Source organism: Crinia signifera, chromosome 1, assembly GCF_055691185.1.
Source record: "Crinia signifera chromosome 1, ASM5569118v1, whole genome shotgun sequence".
NCBI lineage: Eukaryota > Metazoa > Chordata > Amphibia > Anura > Myobatrachidae > Crinia > Crinia signifera.
In genome coordinates this window covers 32,756,412-32,779,189 of record NC_139217.1, presented here as the reverse complement: position 1 = coordinate 32,779,189, position 22,778 = coordinate 32,756,412, and the positions used below count along the sequence as shown (strand labels likewise).

Below are 22,778 nucleotides of genomic sequence, written 5' to 3'. Positions count from 1 at the left end.
GAAAATAGCTCAGTGTGTACACACTACTCTGGTGAAAAATATATGTTTCAGAAATGAAAATCTCCTAGTGTATATGGGCCATAATAAAGTCCCATACACAGTGGGCGACTTTTAGCTGAAAGCAGCTCATTTTTGTCTTTTGAGCTTGTGTGTACAGCACTGGTGTCAAACTCCTGGCCCTCCAGCTGTTGTGAAACACGTCCCAGCATGCCCTGCCATTAGCAATCCATTATATAAAATCTGTGGCAGGGCATGCTGGGACGTGTAGTTTCAAAACAGCTGGAGGGCCATGAGTTTGACACCACTGCTGTACAGGGCAGCCTTGAGCGGTGTGCACTGAAGCGCACGCCCGCATCATCGCTGGCCCCACTGCTCATCTGCTGGTATGACCTCTGCAGTTTTGGATTCAGCCGGCGGGTCCCTCTGCACATGATCCGGCACCAGAGGTCCTGGAATGCGGCAGGGAGGTAAGGGGGCAGAGCTACAACTGGGTGCTGAGCAGAGAGCAGGGAAACAGTTAGGGTTCTTGCAATTTTCGCAGATATATTCTGATTCTGTGATCGCAAACCTGAATGCCATGGAGAAGCAGAAATCACAGATATAAATTCTTTCCTTTATGCCACAGAGTTGGGGTGCCACTGGAAAAGTCTGGAAGTTCTTCATGGTAACCTACTCCGTGAATAGCCTGAAGCACAGAAAAGTCAAAAGTGGCATTTCTATATCTTATGAATAGACCCAATCAGTGGCGGCTCCAGAGGGGTGGCTGCAGCACAGCCCAAAATGTAAATGGATGAGTTACACCAACTGCCACCCAAAACAATGCCAGTAAGTCAGTTGGCTATGTTTGGTGTGGCAGTTGGTGTAACATGCCCCAACAATCCTTTGCCAACAAGTTAATAAGTATTTTCCTGATCTAACTACTAATCACATTATTTTGACCCAATTATAGTACTTTTAAAAATGGGACACTTCAGTAATTATTTTGGCTTACCCAAAGGGTACCTCGACTTCAAAAAGTTTGGGAATCACTGGTCTAGGACATAATGATTATTGCTATTTACTATTGAACTGAATCTGTAGGATTTATTTTTCCTAGTAAAATACTTTTTGAATTCAAGTCTGGCCTCGCCAGTATAATATAACATTTGGGATAAAATATACAGCCTAATATTCCAATACTGGAAGACATTATAGCAAATATCTCTACCAGCACTGTGCCTTTCCCAGTGACACTCATATGTGCCGGGATAAAAGCCACCCAGACACTGCAGAACACCAGCATGCTGAAAGTGATGTATTTGGCCTCATTGAAACTATCTGGCAAGTTCCTGGCCAGGAAAGCTGCAATGAAACTCACAGCTGCGAGAAGCCCCATGTCATCCAGCATTATGGAAAATGCCAATATTGAGCCTTCATTACACTTTATAATATTCTTATCAAGATACGTGTTACTGTTACTTTCTGGAAATGGAGGTGCTATACATAGCCAAATTATACTAATTACTACTTGGATACAAGAACAAATGAGGACCACACAGTTGGTAATTTTGACTCCAATAAATTTTCTCCAGGAGCTTCCAGGTTTGGTGGCTGTGAAAGCCAAGTAGACCATCATAGTCTTGGCCAGGATGCAAGAGATGGCTACTGAGAAGATGATCCCGAAGGAGGTCTGGCGAAGCTTGCATGTTATATGTACGGGACGTCCCAGAAACAGCAGGACACACAGGAAGCTCAGCATGATGGAGACCAGAAGAAGGAAACTCAGGTTCTGATTGTTAGCTCTGACAATTGGAGTGTCCCGGAACACAATGAAGATGACCAAGATACTTAAGGTTATAAGAAAACATAACATAGAAATAAAGCAGACAGCAAGAGCTATGGGGTCATCTCTGTAGGACAGGAATTCAACTGGTTTTGGTACACACTGGAACTTGTCATTTGGCCAGTGGTCTTCTGGGCACTTCTGGCATGATGTTTTGTCTAGAAAGAAATGTATTATTTAGACAATTATTCATATATTGCTTAATATAAAATGAGACAAAGTAAAGAAAGGAATACAGATTGTATCATGTAAATGACCAATGAACAAAGCTCTTATCAATAAGCAGATTGTGCAATGATTAGATGCATTCGTGTTTTGACACTTTAGTGCAGGGGTTCCCAATCTTTTTTGAATCACGGCACCCTAGAGTATCAGAATTTTTTTACGGCACCCCTAGGCCCCCCAAAAAGGTAGAAAAATATATTTAAAAAATTAGATTGTGTTTATATGTGATCCTGATGTTCAGTTATGTGGTAAAGGGCAGGATTTGCTTCTGTTTGTACACATAGTTTATGATTGACAGCCACCAGCACTGGTTTTGTCCATAAATAATTAACCATAAATAATTTGAATTGATCCAGCACCACCAACCCGTGGCACCCCTGCAAGTGTCCCGAGGCACCCCAGGGAGCCGCGGCACAAAGTTTGGGAACCACTGCTTTAGTGGCTTCAGAAATTGGCCATTCTCACCTGTGTCATTGGATATTTCTCCCACTGAGCATTGTACACATTCAAAGCAGCACTGATGGATCCCTCTCTGTAACACTCTCCTGTATCCTGAGGGACAATCTGCAGAACATACAGACACCGGAACCTAAAAGCAAATACCAACATGTGGAAAATGGGTATTAACAAAATGATACCGGAAGGGATCAGTGGGAGGTAATAGCTTTATTATTGATTATTTAGATACAGTTGAATCATTAAAATTACTTTTGTATGATAAATATTAAAACCTCATAAAAAAATGCACAGAGACTAGGAGGATTCAAACCCCAAGTGTCTATGCTACTATGTGCAGTGACTGTACCCCTACACCACAATACCTGCAGGTAGATGTCATCTGTCATCTCCCTCTGACTCCCATGTACTATACTTGCTTTTCTAATAAGATAAAATATATATTTTTTACTAAACTGATTTTTGACATTGAGACAGCATATCTCCACATGAAAGCAATGTGGAGGATCCAGACCAGGGTTTGGAGCAGTAGCAGAAGCCAGGTGTGTACTTAGCAGCACCTAGGATTTCCTGATATAAGGGTTTCCAGGGTAGAGTTAGCTTGTCCTTGATGGTGGATTTGCTGCCCAACCGATAGGCTTAGTTGTGGGCTATGGTAGGGACCATTGTAGCCCTTACAAGAGGGAGGGAGGAGAAAACACGCCAATGCATACAGTTAAGGTTCTTTTGGCCTGGCATCTATGTCTCTGTTAAGAGGTGTTGTTAAGAATGCACAGTGTACCAGAATTTCGGGCTCCACTGGTACTATTTCCTATCATTTCTCTCCCTTTTGAGCAGATTGGTATGGATCTGATAGGGCCAGTGGAAAAGTCTGCTCGATTATGCCACCAGGTACCCAGAGGTTATACCCCTGGGTAATATACTGTATCTGGCACCATTTCCAAAGAGCTGCTAACCATGTATAACCAAGTATAACCATGTATAACCATGTATAACCATGGCAATCCTTTTGTGTCTAAACTAATGAAGGATTTATGCCAGTTGCTAAAAGACAGGATTACCACCTCATCGTACCACCTGCAAACAGATGGTCTGGTAGTAGGGTTTAATCAAACCCTTAAGCAAACTATATGAGGGCAGTGTCACAGGGTTTAGTCCCTTTGAGCTCCTCTATGGGAGACAGTCCAGAGTTATTCAGGATCTCTTAAAAGAAAGGTGGGAAGAACAACTATGCCAGGACCTTAACATCATGCAAAGTCTCCCAGGTTAAGCAAGATGTATGCACAATGGCGGGGCCCATCTTGCCCAGAAAGCAAGATGTATGCACAATGGTGGGGCCCTATTGAGATCATAGAGGCGGTTGGACCAGTCAATTATAAGGTCTGACAGTAGGGTAGAAGGAGGTACAAATAAACCTGTTAAAACATTAGAAGGAAAGTGACAGTCAAAGGCCATAATAAATACTCAAAGCGGGCGGCAGTAAAGTAGGAGGTGGAAGAGATTTTACACCTAGGGGTTATAGAGGAATCTGCCAGGGAGTGGAATAATCCAATATTATTACTACTTAAGCTTTCAGGTGCTTTAAGGTTCTGCAATGACTTCCGTAAACTAAATCAAGTGTCCCGGTTTGATTCTTAACGTATGCCCCGGATTGATGAGTTGGTAGAAAATGTAGCCAATAGTCCAATAGCCAGGAGAAGCCCATCCTCTACCTTAGGCATAAATTATTTCCCAGAGAGCACAAATTTAGCCATTAAGTGGGCAGTTGAGTCCTTGAGATATTATTTAGTGGGATGAGCGGTTTTGATATATATATATATATATATATATATATATATATATATATATATATATATATATATATGGAGGAAGAAGGCGAGGTGGGCATAGGTGCCGATTCTGTGGGTGCTTTAGGGACCGAGCACCCACAGAAATGAATGAGCACCCACTCAGCAGCGGCCCACCCGCCCGTGTCCCACTGCACTCCCCCTCCCTCGTTGCTGGCACAGGTACTGTGTGGGCATTTATGTACCTGCACTGTGGGGGCATTTATGTATTTGGCACTGTTGCCATAATTTTAATATTGGAGACAACTGTGCCGCGTAATAAAAATCTGTATTATTTTGTGGCCACGCCCTTTTCCCAAGAAGCCACTCCCCTATATTTTTGGCTTGAGCACCCACCAGCAAAAAAATAAATCGGCACCTATGGAGGTGGGTGACCTCTGGAAAGTGGTGGAGGGCTGTGTACCTTGGCAGATGACTCAAGTAGGGGTGGGCGAGTCAGAGAGTTTGCCTGATAATGTTGTAGCTTCGCATGGGTGGTTGAAGCTAAGGGAGGAGGAGTGTGGCAGAGACAGCATATCTCCACATGAAAATAATGGGGGATCCAGAACAGGTTTTTGAGCAGTAACAGAAGCCAGGTGTGTATTTAGCAGCACCTGGGATTTCCTGATATAAGAGTATCCAGGGCAGAGTCAGCTTTCTTTTGATGGTGGATTAGCCGCCCAAGCGATAGGCCGGGGTGTGGGCTATTTAGCCCTTGCAAGCGTCTGTTATGCTACTGCTCCTGTAGTCTACTGCTTGTAACCATGCTTGCCTTTGAAATTAATCTGCTATGCTGTGACCTACATCGGAAACATAAAGAACAAAGTCTTCATCTGAGTCCCCGTGTGTGTGACCCTTGTCACAACTTCTACGTTTGTAAGAGATTTATATGAAATATTGTTTCCCTGATGACAGTTTCCTAGGGAGGTAGATTTTAACTACAGGTAGAGTTTCCCGTATCTGGAGATCTCTTATCCTAAATATTCCAAAAACGTGTTTTTTTAGAATATTTTAGAATCCCCCCCCCCCCCGCCCCTATTTTCATACTTGCCAAGTTGCCCGATGTCCACGGCGGCCTTTAGGAACTTCTTTAGTGGTCCCAGAAGTGCATTGCAAGGGCGCACCGGTGACATCATCGGCGCACCTGCAAACATGCATTCCTGGGACTGCTGAAGAGGATCCTGAAGGACGCCGTGGGACCATCGAGGGGGACCAGGTAAGTATGTAAAAAAAAAAACTTAGAAATCCCTTATCCAGAATGCTTGTGGTCCCGAGCATTTTGGATAAGGGATACTCAACATGTATCACTAGTGTCATATGGATTTACCATTTTCAGTAGGACATTTTACTGTATGTAGCCAAAGTCTGATGAGTATTTGATAAAGCTGTCTGTCACTGCAATGGGAGTTTTCTAAATTGCCACCTGCTGTCTGAAAAGTGGTACTGCTCTATATTTTAGCCTCCTTAAGCCACATAGACTTTAGGCCATATTGTGAACAATATCTCTCAAAAAGGGCTTTCTGAGCAATATTGTTCACAATATCGCCTAGTAGGTACACTCGATATCAATGCACACTACCCTCAGACGAGGGAGGTCCTTGTTAGAGTTAGAGTGTGGAATAGGGTACATGCATGTGTTGGCATGTGGGAGAGAGTGGGTGGCAGCGTGATAGGAGGAAGGGAGGGGACGGGGAACAGTATGAGGCAGTGTCTGCCAGTGGTGCTTTTCCCACAGCACACTTGTCCCCCGACTATCCCTGCCACAGACAGTAACAGTGCGTTCCCATTACTCTGCACTGTGTGCCCCAGCCAGTGGATCGCCTGTCAGTCACAACGCAGCAGTCTAGGACTGTGATCGGTGCTCGTCCTCTGTGTCATAGACTCGGACTCTGCTCAGTAGGCTGCAATAAGAATGGCTAACTGAGGATCTGCCAGCTGGGGAACACTTGTGCAGTGAGGAGGGAATAAGCTGTCACTGGCTGTGCTGGGGGTGTGGATGGAGAGCAGCAGGTGCAGCGGCAGAGGGTATTGACAGGTCCCATTTAATAATATGTAACACAGGAGAAGGGGGGACATGGCTGCCTAGGTGACTTTGAGGAAGGGAATAGGGCTGACATTGGGGGAAATGGGGATAGGGATGACATTTGGGGAAGGGGGACAGGGCTGACATTGGGGGAAATGAGGATAGGGATGACATTTGGGGAAGGGGGACAGGGCTGACACTGGGGGGGATAGGCATAGGGCTGACACTCAGGAAAGGGGGCACTCTACTCATGTGGATGATGTGTGCATACGAGGCCCTTGTCCTGTGGACTTTATGTGCATACATGGTGCAACTCCTGTGGGCTTTGTGTCTACCTATAGTATGCCTTCTGCAGTGTGTCTTAGGGTTTCTACCTGGCACCAGTGTGGTGTAATGTGAATAACTGACATTACTCTGTGGTTAATGGGAAATGGAACTGTTATGTGACCGTGCCCCTTCCCCATGAAGTCACACCCCTAAATTTTTCAGCACGCCTTGAAGTGTAGCTGCAGTAACGTCGCTGTTGCTGCATGGCTAAAGGACCCGACGATGATGACATCCCCTCTTCCCATTTGTCTGTATGTCCGTCCATCTATGTCCCACATTGTGCTCTGTCTGTCTATATCCCTCTGTCTGTTTGTTCTTCTATGTACAACACTTGTTCCATCTATGCTCCTATATGATGCTCCATATGTCCAAATATACCCCGTTTATCTGCCCGTTTGTATGTCATCTCCTGTCCAGTCTTCTTTCTGTCCATGCCCTCTCCCATCTGTCTATCTATGACCACTCCTGTTCTTCCTTCTGCCTGTGTATGCCTCTCATATGGTGCTCTGTCCATCTGTTTTTCAAGTGATGCCCCCTTTTTATCCATCTATCCATCTGTCCATCTATGTCCCCATATTATTTTCTGTCCGCCCATTTGTCTGTATATGCACGTTTCTCCCCATCCATCCTTCTATGCTGCATATGGCTTTCGGTCTGTCTATCTGCCCGTCTATGCCCCCATATGGTATTATGGCCATCCATCAGTCTGTCTTTCCATCTGCCAATTTCTGAACACATATGGGCCCTTATTCTGATTAAGTCGGATGGCTCTGAGTGCGGACGGACAGCCGATGGTTGGTGTTTGCGCATGTGCAGAGGCGTATCTGCGCATCTGCGAAGCCTCACACGTCTGAACACGGCGTGAGGTCCATGCAGAAAATTATCGTATGGAACCATCCGAGCAGGGGGTGGAGAGGGGCGTGAAGGGCTGATTTAGCTCATTACCATATGCGTACGCCCCGCGTTTCATTAGCGTTCCCATGAAAACGCTGGGCGTATGTATGGTAATCCAGCTGTAACGCACGTGTGAGGGGGGGGGACATATGACATATCCGGATGCCAGCTGCCCGCCCATATCCCGGCTTTTGCATGTAGAAATGCCCGAGTGATCTGGAGCACTCGATGCTGCCTGAACACTTAGTCCAGCATTCGATGGTCGGCGACCATCGAAGGATAGGGGATGTTCCCATAGATGGAGGAGGTGTTCACATGAAAAATCCACTCACGTTCGTTCGGTCGGTGTCTTACCTCATTCGGACGGTGTGAGCAATCCGTATGGAAGGCGGGGCTAAGAACACTCAGTTCCTGTCTGAAAATACGCATCCATACGATTCAACTAGAATAAGGGCCTAGGTGTTCTGTCTGTCTATGTCCCCATATGGTGCTCTATCCATGCATCCATAAATTTGTCTGTTCCTCTGCTCATCTATACCCCCATATTATGCTCTGTCCATCTATCTGTATGTCCCCACTATCCATTCCCTCCACCCATTTATGCCCACCCTATCCTGCTCTGTAATCGGTGCCACGTCCCACTGCAGGGGGATGCCGGCGGTCCAGGACTTACCAGTGCGGGCACTCTGGAGGGGTCCCACCAGTGGAGGTGCGGGGTGCTGGCACTGGTCTTGCGTGGCTGGGCGGTCTCCTGGCAGGCAGGCAATGTGTGGGCTTGCTGGAGCCGGGAGCCTTGGATGTGGGCAAACAGCGTATTTTGCCCTAACTTGCCTCCTGAATACCCCAGCTGCTGGGAACCACCCCTAAGGGTATTTAACAGGAAGGCCTGCTTCTGTGGCCATTAGTTCTCTTCGCTCCACAACAGTCTTGATTAAGATCTTAAGATGTTCCTGCTGAGGACTTGCCCGCCAGTATATTCCTGCTGCCTGTACTCTGTGTTCCCAGGGGTTAACCAAGGGTTCCCACACCACAGCGAACCCCACCGACAGTGCCTACCCTAGCATCAGTGATATCGGCAAAACTAAGTGTGGACGTTCCTCATACTGTCGCAGTAATTCCAAAATAAAAACTATTCATGCAACAGTCGATCATTTGCCCAGCACGTCTCTTATACCAAAGTCCAGACACCCCTGAAGCTCCCGGGTCAGTTCTGGGTCCACAAATTACCCCAAGCGTGACAATCTGGTTGTATCGTTTCTGCTCGGTACTCTCCCCGCTCTCTACCTGATGCTCTCTCTATCTCTCCATCCAGAGTCTCCACTACCAATATCTCCATCACTGTTGACAGCACCACCATCATTTCCCCCATTTTCCAACTCCGCTGCTTGGGTGTCACTCTAGATGCCCACTCCTCCTTTGCCCCACATGTCCAATCACTGGCTCAATCCTGTTAGTTCCAGCTATGAAAAAAATGTATCTCCCAAAGTAGAATTAAACTTTTTATTTACTCACCATTCACCTAAAATACTGCTACAGTCACATCATTGGCCTCTTCCATTACCAGCTCACTCCCTTCAAGTCTGTCCACAGCTCTGCAGCTAGACTTATCTTCCTCTCCCAATGCTCCACTTTTGCCAAGTCCATTAAGAAAATTTACACTTCTCAAATCTATCTGCCCCTCTTTTCTAGACTGTAAGCTCCTGAGAGTGGGGCCTTCTTCCTACCTGTTCTCACAGCCCTCTTCTTTTACACTTCAGTACTCTTACTACTACTACAATCTATTCCTTTATCTCTTTTCTCAGTTGTGTTCATTCAACTCTGCCAATGACAACATTACTAGAAAAGCGTGGTCTTGTAATAGGTTACAAGAAAAAGACTGAATTAGTCTTGCCTGGGGCCTCAGGCAAGACTAATTCAGTCTTTTTCTTGTAACCTATTACAAGACCACGCTTTTCTAGTTGAGTTCTCTGAAACTTCTTCTGGGAGCACCACCAACCGGCTATATCGTAGATCACTATTCTAGATGATACGCATGTTGGTTAATTCTATATATGACTAATTAAAGACTGTGTGCGATTCAAAAAAAAACTTTTTTTCCAATGACAACATGGCCCCTGGTAGTATGCTTCCCTACATATCCGCTCTGTACGAATTGTGCTGCTATTTGTTACCTGTTTTAGTTTCTCAGTTACTGTTATGTTTAGTTCTGTGTGCCCTAGTGTTTTTGAAAATCCATAAAGTTCCTCTTCCCTGCCTTGGGTCTGCTGTGCTGTTTCTAGCACAGGTCTAGTTTGCATATCAGTGCTGAGATACAGACCACACTGTGCTACAAGCACTACAGCACACAGCGACACCCCAGGTAGGGAAGAGGAACTGCATGGGTTTTCAAAGATAGCGGGTGCTAGAATGAACATTAGTGTACCCTGTATTGCTCTAATATATGCCATATATAGGGCACTGCCAACCACTTGTGGCACCTTCTAAACAAAATGTAGTAGTAGTAATAGTATCACTCCCTGACACTCTCCCTCTTTCACTGACACCCTCTCTTCTTCTTTCTCTCTCTGACGCTCTAACTCTCTTATGCTCCCCTTTTTCTCTCCCCTCCATCCCTGACACTCTCTTTTTCTCTCTCCCATTTGCACCCGTCCTGTATATCTCTTGCTCCTCTCATCCCCTCTGACACTGCCTTTCTTTGTCTCCCTGATGCCCTCATGCTCTTTCCTCCTCGTATCCCTTTTTCTTGCTTGCTTTCTTCCTGACTCTCCTACTCATTCCCTCTTTTTCCATAAAACCCTCTTTCACGCTTTCCTATCTCTCCTGGCTCCATAATTGGCATTGTAGGGAGGTAAGCAGCACGGGGGGTGGGCTTTCAAAATGTTGCTATGGGAGACACAACATTCAGTTGGGCCGACGTCTAGGTCAACAGTGACTAGGTCAACACCTATAATTGGTCCACATACACTAGGTCAACATTGACAGAAGGTCAACATAAGCGAAAAGTCGTTATTGACACGGTCGACTCGACACTGGCAAGGTTGACACAAGTTTTTCACATTTTAGTCTATGTGACACCATATAATTGTACACATCACCTCAAATGGCTCACTATGCTTTGGGCACTGTACCGCTGCGCTCAGCACACTGTTATAATCTAACTCTATGCCCACTGGGATGGTATGAACCAAGTCAAGTCACCCAAACATGAAACGCTTGTGTTAACCTTTTCAGTGTCAACCATGTCAATGTTGACCCAGGGTATGTTGACCATTTATAGATGTCGAATTAGTCATTGTCGACCATTTAGGGGTCTACCTAGTGATTGGCGACCTAGACATTTTCAAACCAGGGACAGGATACCCAACATTGTAGTAATGCCCTGGGACCATTGCTTCATAATGAATGCAAATACAGGTTGAGTATCCCTTATCCAAATATCTGTTATCCAAATTATTCAGAAAACCATACAGTACATTCCAGAAAGTGAAAAAAAAAAAAAAAATGATTTGCTAAAAACCTACTTGGGACATCTATAACAGCACTACTGACGACATGATATGTAACTGGCACTACTGGGGACATCAGTAACAGCACTACTGAGGACATGATACAGTATGTAACTTCCACTAATGGGGACATCAGTAACAGCACTACTGAGGACATGATATGTAACTGGCACTACTGGGGACATGATATGTAACTGGCACTACTGGGGACATGATATGTAACTGGCACTACTGGGGACATGATATGTAACTGGCACTACTGGGGACATGATATGTAACTGGCACTACTGGGGACATGATATGTAACTGCCACTACTGAGGACATGATATGTAACTGCCACTAATGGGGACATCAGTAACAGCACTACTGAGGATATGATATGTAACTGGCACTACTGGGGACATCAGTAACAGCACTACTGAGGACATGATATGTAACTGCCACTAATGGGGACATCAGTAACAGCACTACTGAGGACATGATATGTAACTGGCACAACTGGGGACATGATATGTAACTGCCACTAATGGGGACATCAGTAACAGCACTACTGAGGACATGGTATGTAACTGCCACTACTGGGGACATCAGTAACAGCACTACTGAGGACATGATATGTAACTGGCAATACTGGGGACATGATATGTAACTGGCACTATTGAGGACATGATATGTAACTGACACTACTGAGGACATCTGTAACAGCACTATTGAGGACATGATATATAACTGGCACTACTGGGGACATCTGTAACAGCACTACTGAGGACATGATATGTCACTGGCACTACCTGGCACATGATATGGAACTGGCACTACTGGGGACATCTGTATTAGCACTACTGAGGACATGATATGTAACTGGCACTACCTGGCGCATGATATGGAACTGGCACTACTGGGGACATGATATGTAACTGGCACTACTGAGGACATGATATGTAACTGGCACTACTGGGGACATCTGTAACAGCACTACTGAGGACATGATATGTAACTAGCACTACCTGGCACATGATATGGAACCGGCACTACTGGGGACATGATATGTAACTGGCACTACTGAGGACATGATATGTAACTGGCACTACTGGGGACATCTGTAACAGCACTACTGAGGACATGATGTGTAACTGCCACTACTGGGGACATCTGTAACAGCACTACTGAGGACATGATATGTAACTGGCACTACCTGGGACATGATACGGAACTGGCACTACTGGGGACATGATATGTAACTGGCACTACTGAGGACATGATACAGTATGTAACTGGCACTAAATATGTGCAAGAAAATTATTGCTAAGCATTCAAATTCAATATCTGAGATAGTACACAAACTTTGTTTCATGCTTTGAAACCTTGTTTTATGCACAAGTAAAACATATTAGTGTGTATTTCATGTGGTTGATGTGTTTATACAACATAAATGCAAGATACCTCAAGATATATACATCACTGATTTATTGTAGCAATAAAGGCTTACATTTTTTATTGGTAATAATTATGATTTTACTGAGCAGTTTGCATTTGCTGAGCGCTCTTGTTCTATTAGGAGTTTTCTCCTCATGTCATCTAAATTTTGATGAAATCGTATATATTTATTTCATGGAATCTATATTTATTCGCACCACGGGGTCAAGTGGTCATAGATTTTATTTAAAAATCTGTCAGCTAAGAAGTACAAGAGTTGTTAGTATCTATTTTACCCCACATCAACAGGACACTCACCTGACCATAGGGGGAGGGGCCCTAAACTCACCTGACCATGCTTCCAAAATATGGAACGTGTATTGAAAACAAGCTGCTCTTCTGTAGATGAAGCATTAAAGGTCGCCACTTTCCTGAAGCGATATCTTCTATCAGATACAACTGCGTAACTATTAATGTAGTAGAATGCGGTCATTTCTCCTCTCTCATTAAAATAGACGTCTTCTCCGAAGGGATCTTGGAAATGAACTCTTCTTAAAATGTGCTGGAAGGAGGAACATGTATTTGTAGTTTCCAATTAACATTATATTGATAGAGTTTTTGTAATGTTAACCCTTGATTTACCAAGTTAGAGCATCAGACATTCAAATCAATATATAGATGCATCCACAGAGAGTGAAGTCCCAACAAGCATTTTGTCATCTCAGGATCACTCCGAACTGCTTTATTGTGTACAAAGATTTAAATCGTTTTTTTTTTTTATTTTTATCTGATTTTTAAATTGCTCATGCGCCAAGTTCCAAAAATTACACATGCATAAGAAAAATTGCAGCAGTAGAGGGCAGTAATGGCTAACTTACTGTATTAGTAAATAGCAAATTTGCAGATAATCGCAAGTGGTTAGCCAACACCCAGAAAGACTTAAAAAACCTGTGTAAATCTGAGAGTGAATTGTGAAAATATCACTATCCACTATCATGTTGCACATCCATGTGCAATTATCTAACCACTGACTGATTTTCCCAGTCTGTGCACATTAGTAATACCCCTTTCCCACTGCAGCTATTAAACGGTAATTTGCCATTTTTTTAGGCTTTTAAACGGTTAGAGCTGCAGTGGGAAAGCTACAGGTTGCTTTACCCGGTTAAAAATACAGTTTTTTTTTTTTTAAAACAGGTAAAAAGCAGAGTTTTACCCATTTAAAAGCCGTTTTTCGGCAGTGGGAAAGGGTTTTACCCGTTAAAAAAAATGGCATGGGGTCCCCCCCACTGCCGTAACCAGCAACAGGCTGGTATTAAAAAATCAGGAAACCCGACAAATAGGGCTTCGCTGATTTTTTTGAAACCAGCCCCAGGCTCCAGGTCCGTGGCTGGTTCCCAAATTACGGGGGACAAAATTTCTAGGGGTCCCCCGTATTTTAAGAACCAGCCCCAGGCCAAACCAGCCAGCAGGGTAATGCCACAGCTGGGGGGAGACTTTTTATACAAGTCCCCCCGGCCAAAGCATTCATCCCTACCAACCAGTGAAATATCTGACTGGGAAACGCAATTAACAGGCTTGGATGGGGACCACTGCTTTGAATTCAGATATCTCCAGTTCCCCAATGCCGAATTTTGAAATTCTTGTACCCATGGAAAGAGGGGACCCTCGGCTTTCAGACTAGTGCCCTTAGATTCCTGGGGGGGTTTCTGGGTACTCAGAAAGCCCCCTGCGTGTGCCACTGGCATCAGCCACCTGTACCCGGACTTTGAGAGGCGCAGAGATGTTTCATCTTCCGCGCCTCTGATCTGAATGATTCTATTGGCCGCCTAGCTAGGATCTTCACCAAAGGACCTGGTGAGTGGGATTTCCTTCCACAGGTCCCCCATGGATTTCTTCGGACCCGGACATGGACGCCGACACGGACGCCACCGACATGGACCCAGACGTCGACATGGACCAGGACCAGGACACCGGACCAAGACCCAGGGACCTACCTACGGGCTCAAGATAGGTAAGTATCAGTATGTGTGGGCTTTGGATGTATTAAAGTTTTATTTTTATTGTGTCAGTGTGTTTATTTGACAATTTTTTTCTGTGGTTTTCCAAGTCCCAGCATGTGGGGGACGCTTGCTGAGACTCATAGTTCCACAGTAAAAGACAATAGTTTTGATTCTATTTTTTTACACTTCAATCAGCCCGGTGACCACCGTACAGGGTCACCGGGGACAGCACCGGGCTTCAGCCTTGTCAGCTAAGTCCTGGAGGGGGGGGGACCCTTGCCAGGCTGACCGGTCAGAGGGCTGAATGCTTTGGCCGGGGGGACTTGTATAAAAGTCTCCCCCCCGGCTGTGGCATTACCCTGCTGGCTGGTTTGGCCTGGGGCTGGTTCTTAAATTATGGGGGACCCCTAGTCATTTTGTCCCCCGTATTATAGATTGGGAACCAGCCACAGACCTGGAGCCTGGGGCTGGTTTTAAAAAATCAGCGATGCCCTATTTGTCGGGTTTCCTGATTTTTTAATACCAGCCCCGGCTCTTTCAGCCTGGTGCTGGTTATGGCAGTGGGGGGGGGGGGGGGGGGGGGGGGCACGCTGTTTTTTTTTTACCCCCCTCCTCCATCTTTACTATTTTAAACGGGTCTTTAAACGGGTAAGTGGGAATGGGACAAAAACGGAATTTAAACTGTAATTTACCATTTAAAAGCTGCAGTGGGAAAGGGTCTTACCCGTTTAAAGACCCATTTAAAAAAACAGGTCTTTACCCGTGAAGGCAGTGGGAAAGCAGCATAACTCTGACCCTTCCACAAATCTGCAATTGAAACAGGCTGATTGAGGCAGGCAATGACAACACACACTCTCCCTTAAAACGCCAGATAACATCTGCATTTTTTCTGGCACTCCCAGAGAATGGCAGGTGTCCACCTCCAAACGCCAACATCATGTCGGTTAAAATGTGATTGTCACATCTGAGGGGTGACTGGACTGGACCTGGAGTATAACGAAAGCTGGGTTCTTTAATAAACTTAGACAGCATAGAGAGTGCAAAAGGTTTGTGAGGAACCCCTCACAAGGGAAGATGGAGTCTCTGAACGACTAGATGAGCCAGGGAATAACCGGTAAGTATGGATAGGCTCAGATTGAATAAAACAGTGGTCAGGGAACTCGGTCCTCATTACCCCACGCAGTGCATGTTTTGCAGGTCTCCTCACAGAGGCCCTTATTCTGATTGATGCGGATATTCCCGAATTCTTACGGTGCGGTCCGCACGCCACGGTGTGCTGCCGCGCGCGGCCATCGTCCGTAGAAACGCCCACGTGTCCTCCGCATTCGGACGGACTCACTCTTTAAGAACAGGGCGTGTTTACGGACGAAATACAAACCATACGTGTGCGGGTGAAACACTCCGATTCTGCACGGTATTACAGAGTATGCACGGGAATCCCGCATCCAAACGGATGGCAAGCGGTGCTTCCGCACGGAAGCGGTGTATTTACGCCAAACTACAAACTATTATGTCTATTCTACAATACATCACATGACCCACTTATTCAATTACCTATCCTCATACAAAAATGCCTGTTTGGAATTGGAATCAATTAGATGCCAATATATCCTTACAAGCATGCCTAACACATGCATTGCACACATTAACCCTTACAGCAATTGAAGTGCAATGGTTTCAATTAAAGCACTGACAAGCGTCCTATTAGTGAGTAATGAGTAAAGGAGTCGATTGTATTGGGTTCAGGTGTTAATGCTTGTAGTCATTAGGCGTTCCGCAAGACCGAGTGGTTTCCGCAAAGCAATACTTGACTTATGGACACCGCACATTTCTATCGGTTTTGGTCGCGTGCATTCGGAGTGCTATCCGAATGTACGCCCCCCAACATAAGTGTACTCCCCCGTGTCCGCCCATGTTTCCTCCCAGTTTTTCCCACTTTGAAACTACGCCCATGTCTCATTCCGCATGACGCCCATAATACGCCCATATTTCAAGACTGATTGCGGGGCACAGTTTTGTACGGGATTTGCACGAACAGGTACGGAGTCAATGCGTGGCACATGCGCGTGGCGTTCTCCACGCATGCGCAGACGCCGTAAAGACGCTATCCGAAAGTATGCGGAAAAATACGCATCAATCAGAATAAGGGCCAGAATCACAAGTGAAATAATTAACTCCACCTGCGGACCTTATAAAATGTGTCTGTGAGTAATTAGTGCACCTGCTGGGTTACCAGCAAAACATGCACTGTGTGGGGTAATGAGGACCAAGTTCCCTGACCACTGGAATAAAATAATAAGATCACTGCAGGTAGATACGCACTGGATATCACTATGGCTGTCACAGGAGAGGTTCACCGATGATGATAAGGGCAACAGCAGGTATCTGTATTTAGTGCCGGTATTGATGTTTGTCTCTCTGACTGGTGGCTTAACAGCTGTAGTTAGGATGAAGCAATTGTACTGACTGACCTCTGGCTCCAGTATCAGTGTATATAGGCGGAGCCTGTAGATGATTGGCTGTTGCAGGGTGATGTCAGAATAACTATTCCCAGATTGGCTGGTGAACTCTTGTGAATCAAACCAATATGGCCACTCCCATGTTGGTGACACAAATGATGTTTAGTGTGCATGTGGAAAGGCCTGAGGCATATAACATAGAGAAGGCCCAGTGCTGGGAGTTTATGAGCAACAAGGGTGCAGGCTGTGTCCAGCGGTACCCGCTGAGATGATATCGTGGGAGACGCTGACCTGCGCACCCGGCACCAGCTGGAAACTGGGACGCCTCAGCGGTGACCTGGATTATAGTCTCTGGAACGGAGATAAGTATGTCGCAAACCCTGCGTAGTGACAGTAATGACATTACGATAAGATATTTTCACTATTTTTGTTGCTTTCTTGGCTCTTGTACAATCCAACCCCCCACGCCCCCCCCCCCCCCCCCCACCAAAATCCTTCATTGGTTACTTACCATCAAAACATTTTTCCTCTGCCCTAAAAAAAAGCCCAGGTCTTACTTTCCAGCTGCGCGGTTTTCTCCAAATTGGGGGCTGACGCTAACGTCATGTTACGTCGGCCACCCACCCCAAGTAGACAGGGGAACGATTCCGCTCTCTGGAGTCTGCCCAGCATTTCTTTGGACACGCCCAGGAAACACCAGGTGTCCACCCCATAACGTCCCCTGTCTGTCAATCAGGCATCAAGCCCCGGTGAATTACATTTTTGCCGACTCTCTGCAGGGGTCTGCACATACGGATGAGCAGACCCCCCCCCCCCCCCCCCCCCGGTCGACAGAGGGACCAAATTCGCTGCTCTATGACCAGTTCTGAATCAGCCACTCTGTCTGTTAACATTGAGCAGACACATTGGAGTCATGTTAGCGTAAACACGGCTTTTTCTTTATCAGTAATAAATACAATAAAATAGTTTGTATCCTATACTTCTGTTTCTGTACATTAGTCTTTTAGTTACACATAATCTATTCCAAGAAAGAATCATATTTACAGGATTTCTCATGCAGTAGTCAATAGAATAATACTGATTTCACATCTCAAAATACAGGGTTGTACCGGGAATTTGAAATAGTTCAATCCCGGTGCGACATTGCATTTTGCTCTGTTCGGATCCCTTCAGCGACCAAGCAATATTGCCGGTTCGCTGACGTCATGGTTGGGTGGGGTGGAGCGGCGGAGCGTCAACAGGGGTGGGGGAAGAGGCAGCACTTGGAGCTGACGCTGCTCCAAGCACTGCCTCCTCCATCAGTATGAACGGGAACCAGGTTGCTCGACCCGGTGAACCTATTCACACTGCACAGAAACCTGGCACCGAACTATTAAGAACCCTTCTTTTTTACTGGTTCATTATGCCGGATTATTGGACCCGGTAAGCCCTTTCAGATCACACTTATTTCCAGATCGAACTGGCAACAAACCGGCATAAACACGGTAAAAAGGTGAGATGTGAAAGGGGTATCAGTAAGTTTTCCTTTTATCATTACTATTGGTGAGATGGGAGAATTGTACACAAATTTGCCAATATTCACAACTATATAAATATTCACAAAAAGTGATCAAGTAAGTTTTTATGCAAAGCTTAAAAAGCACATAGAGCAAATTTTTATGGAAAAATCAGCCTGTATTTGCTATTAAAACAATTTTGTTTATTAAATCCAATATTGTGGATAACTACATGTGGTTGTTTGTGGATTTATAATGTATGTATTGTGGACCTGGTTTATAGTTGCCAGCTTGTCTCTCTCCCTGGGAGAGAACAGCCAGGTCAGCTCAGCAGCAAGGAGCTACAACACATAACAGGAGGTGAGGGCATTACAATAGAGGAGGTACTGTACGTAAGTGGGGTGTAGTGAACATGATTCTGTCCCTGTAGCCCCGACTCACACCAGTGGAGTAAGTTTATCCCAGTTGCTCAGAGGCAAGATAAGAATTAGTGCCCCCCCCCCCCCACACACACACACACACACACACATAGCACCTTATATAAATATGTGTATGCATGTGTGTATGTACAGTATGTATGTTAAGTATATCATATTTAAAATAAAGAGACTGGAATCTCTGTTCCTCAGAGGAGGGCGAGACAGCTACAGAAGCGATATCAACAGCTTTCAATTAACTGATTCAAGCTTGCAGGGAAGGAGAAGTTCTCCCTTGGGAGCAGGAGCCCAGCGGCAGATGACTCCATTGCCTCCTAGAGTTACTCCTCTGCCCCACACTATACAATGCTATTGATTTGGCTACAGTACCATTGCACTATTGTTTGTTCCAGGGAGTAATGTGTATGCAGCTGAAGTCAACCGCCTCCTCCCAATACAGGACATTACACTACAACATCTCCTGCAGCGCTAATCCACGAAGGTGCACCAATAGAGCTGCGGATGCCACTGATTATATCAGCACTCTACAGACCATACACTGTGTGTTGCTCCGTGTCATGGATAGCTGCGCGGCTCTTCATGCTGGAGACCCGTGTTCAACTACGGTGTCAAATTTTTTTTTTCTTTTATTCGAATATTTTTTAAAGTGATATTTTAATAAAACTTAAGACATACAGTACAGTACGTAAAATAACTTGTTTCCATAACAATTTGTTGCTTCCATTTCTACTGTCTATTACACATTTTGCACATGGTGACCCAGATGAACTGCAATGCAATACTGTCACTTCCAGGGAGTAATGTGTATTGAGCTGAAGTCAACCGCCGCCTCCCCTCCCCCAGGAGACAATAGACTCAGACGCTCATACGGCTCTCGTCTCGGACGCTCATACAATGGGGGAAATTTATTAAGGTAAAATCGTATAAAAAATTCGTATTCGTACAGCAAAATACGATTTTTTTATGCATATTCGTATTTTCAGGATTTACTATCCTTAAAATACGGTGATGTGTATTCGCATTTATGGTGTATACATGGCGTATTCGTATTTTTGAATACGAATACGAATGAATACGACATCGATAGAATACGCCTATTTTTAACATGAAAACAATGTACTTTAGTCATTTACTAACAATTCGTATTTGTAAAAAATACGAATATGAATCATAAACGCATACAAATTATAAAAAATTACGCCAAAAAAATACACCTTGATTTTGAAGTGTATTTCACATCTTATAATTTTACACATGAAGAAAAAAATCAGAAAATAACCCCCAGCTGATCAAAATCACAAATGTGTGACTAATAAAAGGCCACTAAGCACATACACACTTTTAAAATTATTTATTTATTTTGACATTGCAGCCTGCACGGAACTGACTGATCCATGCAGGCTAAAACCAATACGAATTTGTATTTAAAATACGAATTCATATCAGAAAAAATATGAATCAATACGCCATCGGATAATACGAATCAGTCAAATACGACTGATTAGTAAATTATCCTCTGGAATGCGAATGAAAATACGACTACACCAGTCATATTCATTCGTATTCATTTGTATTAAGAATACGAATACGATTTTTTGTATTTGTATTCTTAGTAAATTTCCCCCAATATGTCTTTCATCTCCGACGCTCAAACGAGTTCCGTCTCAGACGCCTACTCGTCTCATGCGCTCATATGAGTCGTTTCAGACTCATACGGCTCGCTCATGCGACTCACGTGTGTACAGTAGACAGAGTATTAATATTTTTTTATTATTATGGAAGTCTGTGTGTGCGTGTACATGTGGTAGGGATACAGGTTGAGTATCCCCTATCCGAAATGCTCGGGACCACGAGCATTCCGGATAGGGAATATTCCGGTTTTTGGAATAAATTGTTTAAGCCATACTTACCTGTCCCCTGATGGTGTCCGGTGGTCCCTCGGCGTCCACGCAGTCCCCGGGCGTCCACAGCAGGCCTCCGGCATCTTCTCCGGGTCTCCAGCGGTCCCAGGAATGCATTGCGCGAGTGTGCGCGCGCGCCGGTGACGTCACCGGCGCGCGCGCACACTCGCGCAATGCATTCCTGGGACCGCTGGAGACCCTGGAGAAGATGCCGGAGGCCTGCTGTGGACGCCCTGGGACTTGGTAAGTATGAAAAGAGGGTTAGGGGGGGGGTAAAAAAAAAAAATTCTAATGATTCCAAAAACCACGGTTTTTGGAATAATTCGGATAATAGATATACGGATACGGGATACTCAACCTGTATATAGATTATAAGCTCCACTGGGGCAGGGACTGATGTGAATGTTCAACTATTCTCTGTAAAGCGCTGCGTAATATGTATGCGCTACAGTATATAAGAAACTGTTCATTAATTAATAAATAAATAAGATAAAGGTTAGGGATAAAAGCTTTATTTATAAAGGTTACATGTCATAGGATTGTACACACAAACTAACAGCTTACATACTTTAACTACGATAGTTGTCTTAGCGATTCAGTATCTTAAAACTCTTTCAAATAAAGTTTTGGGACGCATGATAAAAGTCATGTGTCGCACACAGCGTGTGTGACTAGGACGCCCGCTCCGCCATTTTGAGACTACTGTACTGTATGCTGTATAATGGCGCAGCGCAGCAGAAAAGGCCCGTACTGCACTGTAGAGATATCACTGTCTCCAGCAACAAGGAGAAGCTGCGGGCATACAGAAAGGCCTGTAGGGCAATTCTGGCTGACACTGGCCGTGAGCGGTCTGTCCGCTCCCTAGAGCGCCGGTGGAGCGACCTGGTCAGGAGAGATCCTGACAGACTTCAGGCCATCAGGCGCTGTAAGTACAGTAATGTGAGGATACAATGTACCAGAATAAAGTGTTAATAAAGTGGTGACTGCAGTACAAGTGTATACAGTAGTGACGCCAAGTGTACCCTTTAAATCCTGTGTTCACTCAAAGTTTACTGTACACAGTGTACAGTACGTGGGTGCCCGCCATGTGTATCCTACTATATAATAATACAGTACTTGGTGTCCCACACAATACCAGTGGGGCCCACCATGTGTATCCTATAATAATACAGTACTTGGGGTCCCACATAATGCCAGTGTGGCCCTCCATGTGTATCCTTTAATAATACAGTACCTGGGGTCCCGCATAATAACGGTGTGTTTCCACCATGTGTATCCTATAATAATACAGTACCTGGGGTCCCGCATAATACCGGTGGGGCCCTCCATGTGTATCCTATAATAATACAGTACTTGGGGTCCCGCATAATACTGGTGTGTTTCCACCATGTGTATCCTATAATAATACAGTACTTGGGGTCCCGCATAATACCGGTGTGTTTCCACCATGTGTATCCTTTAATAATACAGTACTGTACTTGGGGTCCCGCATAATACCGGTGTGTTCCCACCATGTGTATCCTTTAATAATACAGTACTTGGGGTCCCGCATAATACCGATGTGTTCCCACCATGTGTATCCTATAATAATACAGTACTTGGGGTCCCGCATAATACCGGTGGGGCCCTCCATGTGTATCCTATAATAATACAGTACTTGGGGTCCCGCATAATACCAGTGTTTTTCTTTATATAGACCTGTCACGACAACGGCGGAGGGAGGAGAGGCGCTGCCACCCCGTACCACAGAGGCGGAGGAGGTGGCAGGGGTCAAAACAATTTACTTTACTGTACAGTATGTTGACAGAATTTTTTTTTTTATTTGCAGCGTCGCTAAGCCACACCCCCACTCAGGAAGAAGAGGTGGTGGTGGAGGAGGAAGAGGAGGAGGAAGAGGAGGAGGAGGAGCATCCGTTTAGTAAGTACAGTGGTACAGTACATACAGTATAAACAATTGGGGTTGTGTGTGAATAGCGATCAGCAATGCGG

At 45.0% G+C, this 22,778-nt stretch overlaps 1 protein-coding gene across 1 annotated transcript in view; it reads right to left on the bottom strand.

The window, feature by feature from the left end:
- Positions 1–1,060: 1,060 nt before the first annotated feature.
- LOC146069234 (vomeronasal type-2 receptor 26-like) overlaps positions 1,061–22,778 on the bottom strand; it is a 52,604-nt gene continuing 30,886 nt past the window's right edge. Inside the window, exons 4-6 of the mRNA XM_083179294.1 lie at positions 12,846–13,058; positions 2,513–2,636; positions 1,061–1,980 (exon numbers count right to left, since the gene is read on the bottom strand). Coding sequence (XP_083035420.1) covers positions 1,061–1,980; positions 2,513–2,636; positions 12,846–13,058 — 1,257 coding nt within the window. The remainder of the gene's footprint in view (positions 1,981–2,512; positions 2,637–12,845; positions 13,059–22,778) is intronic.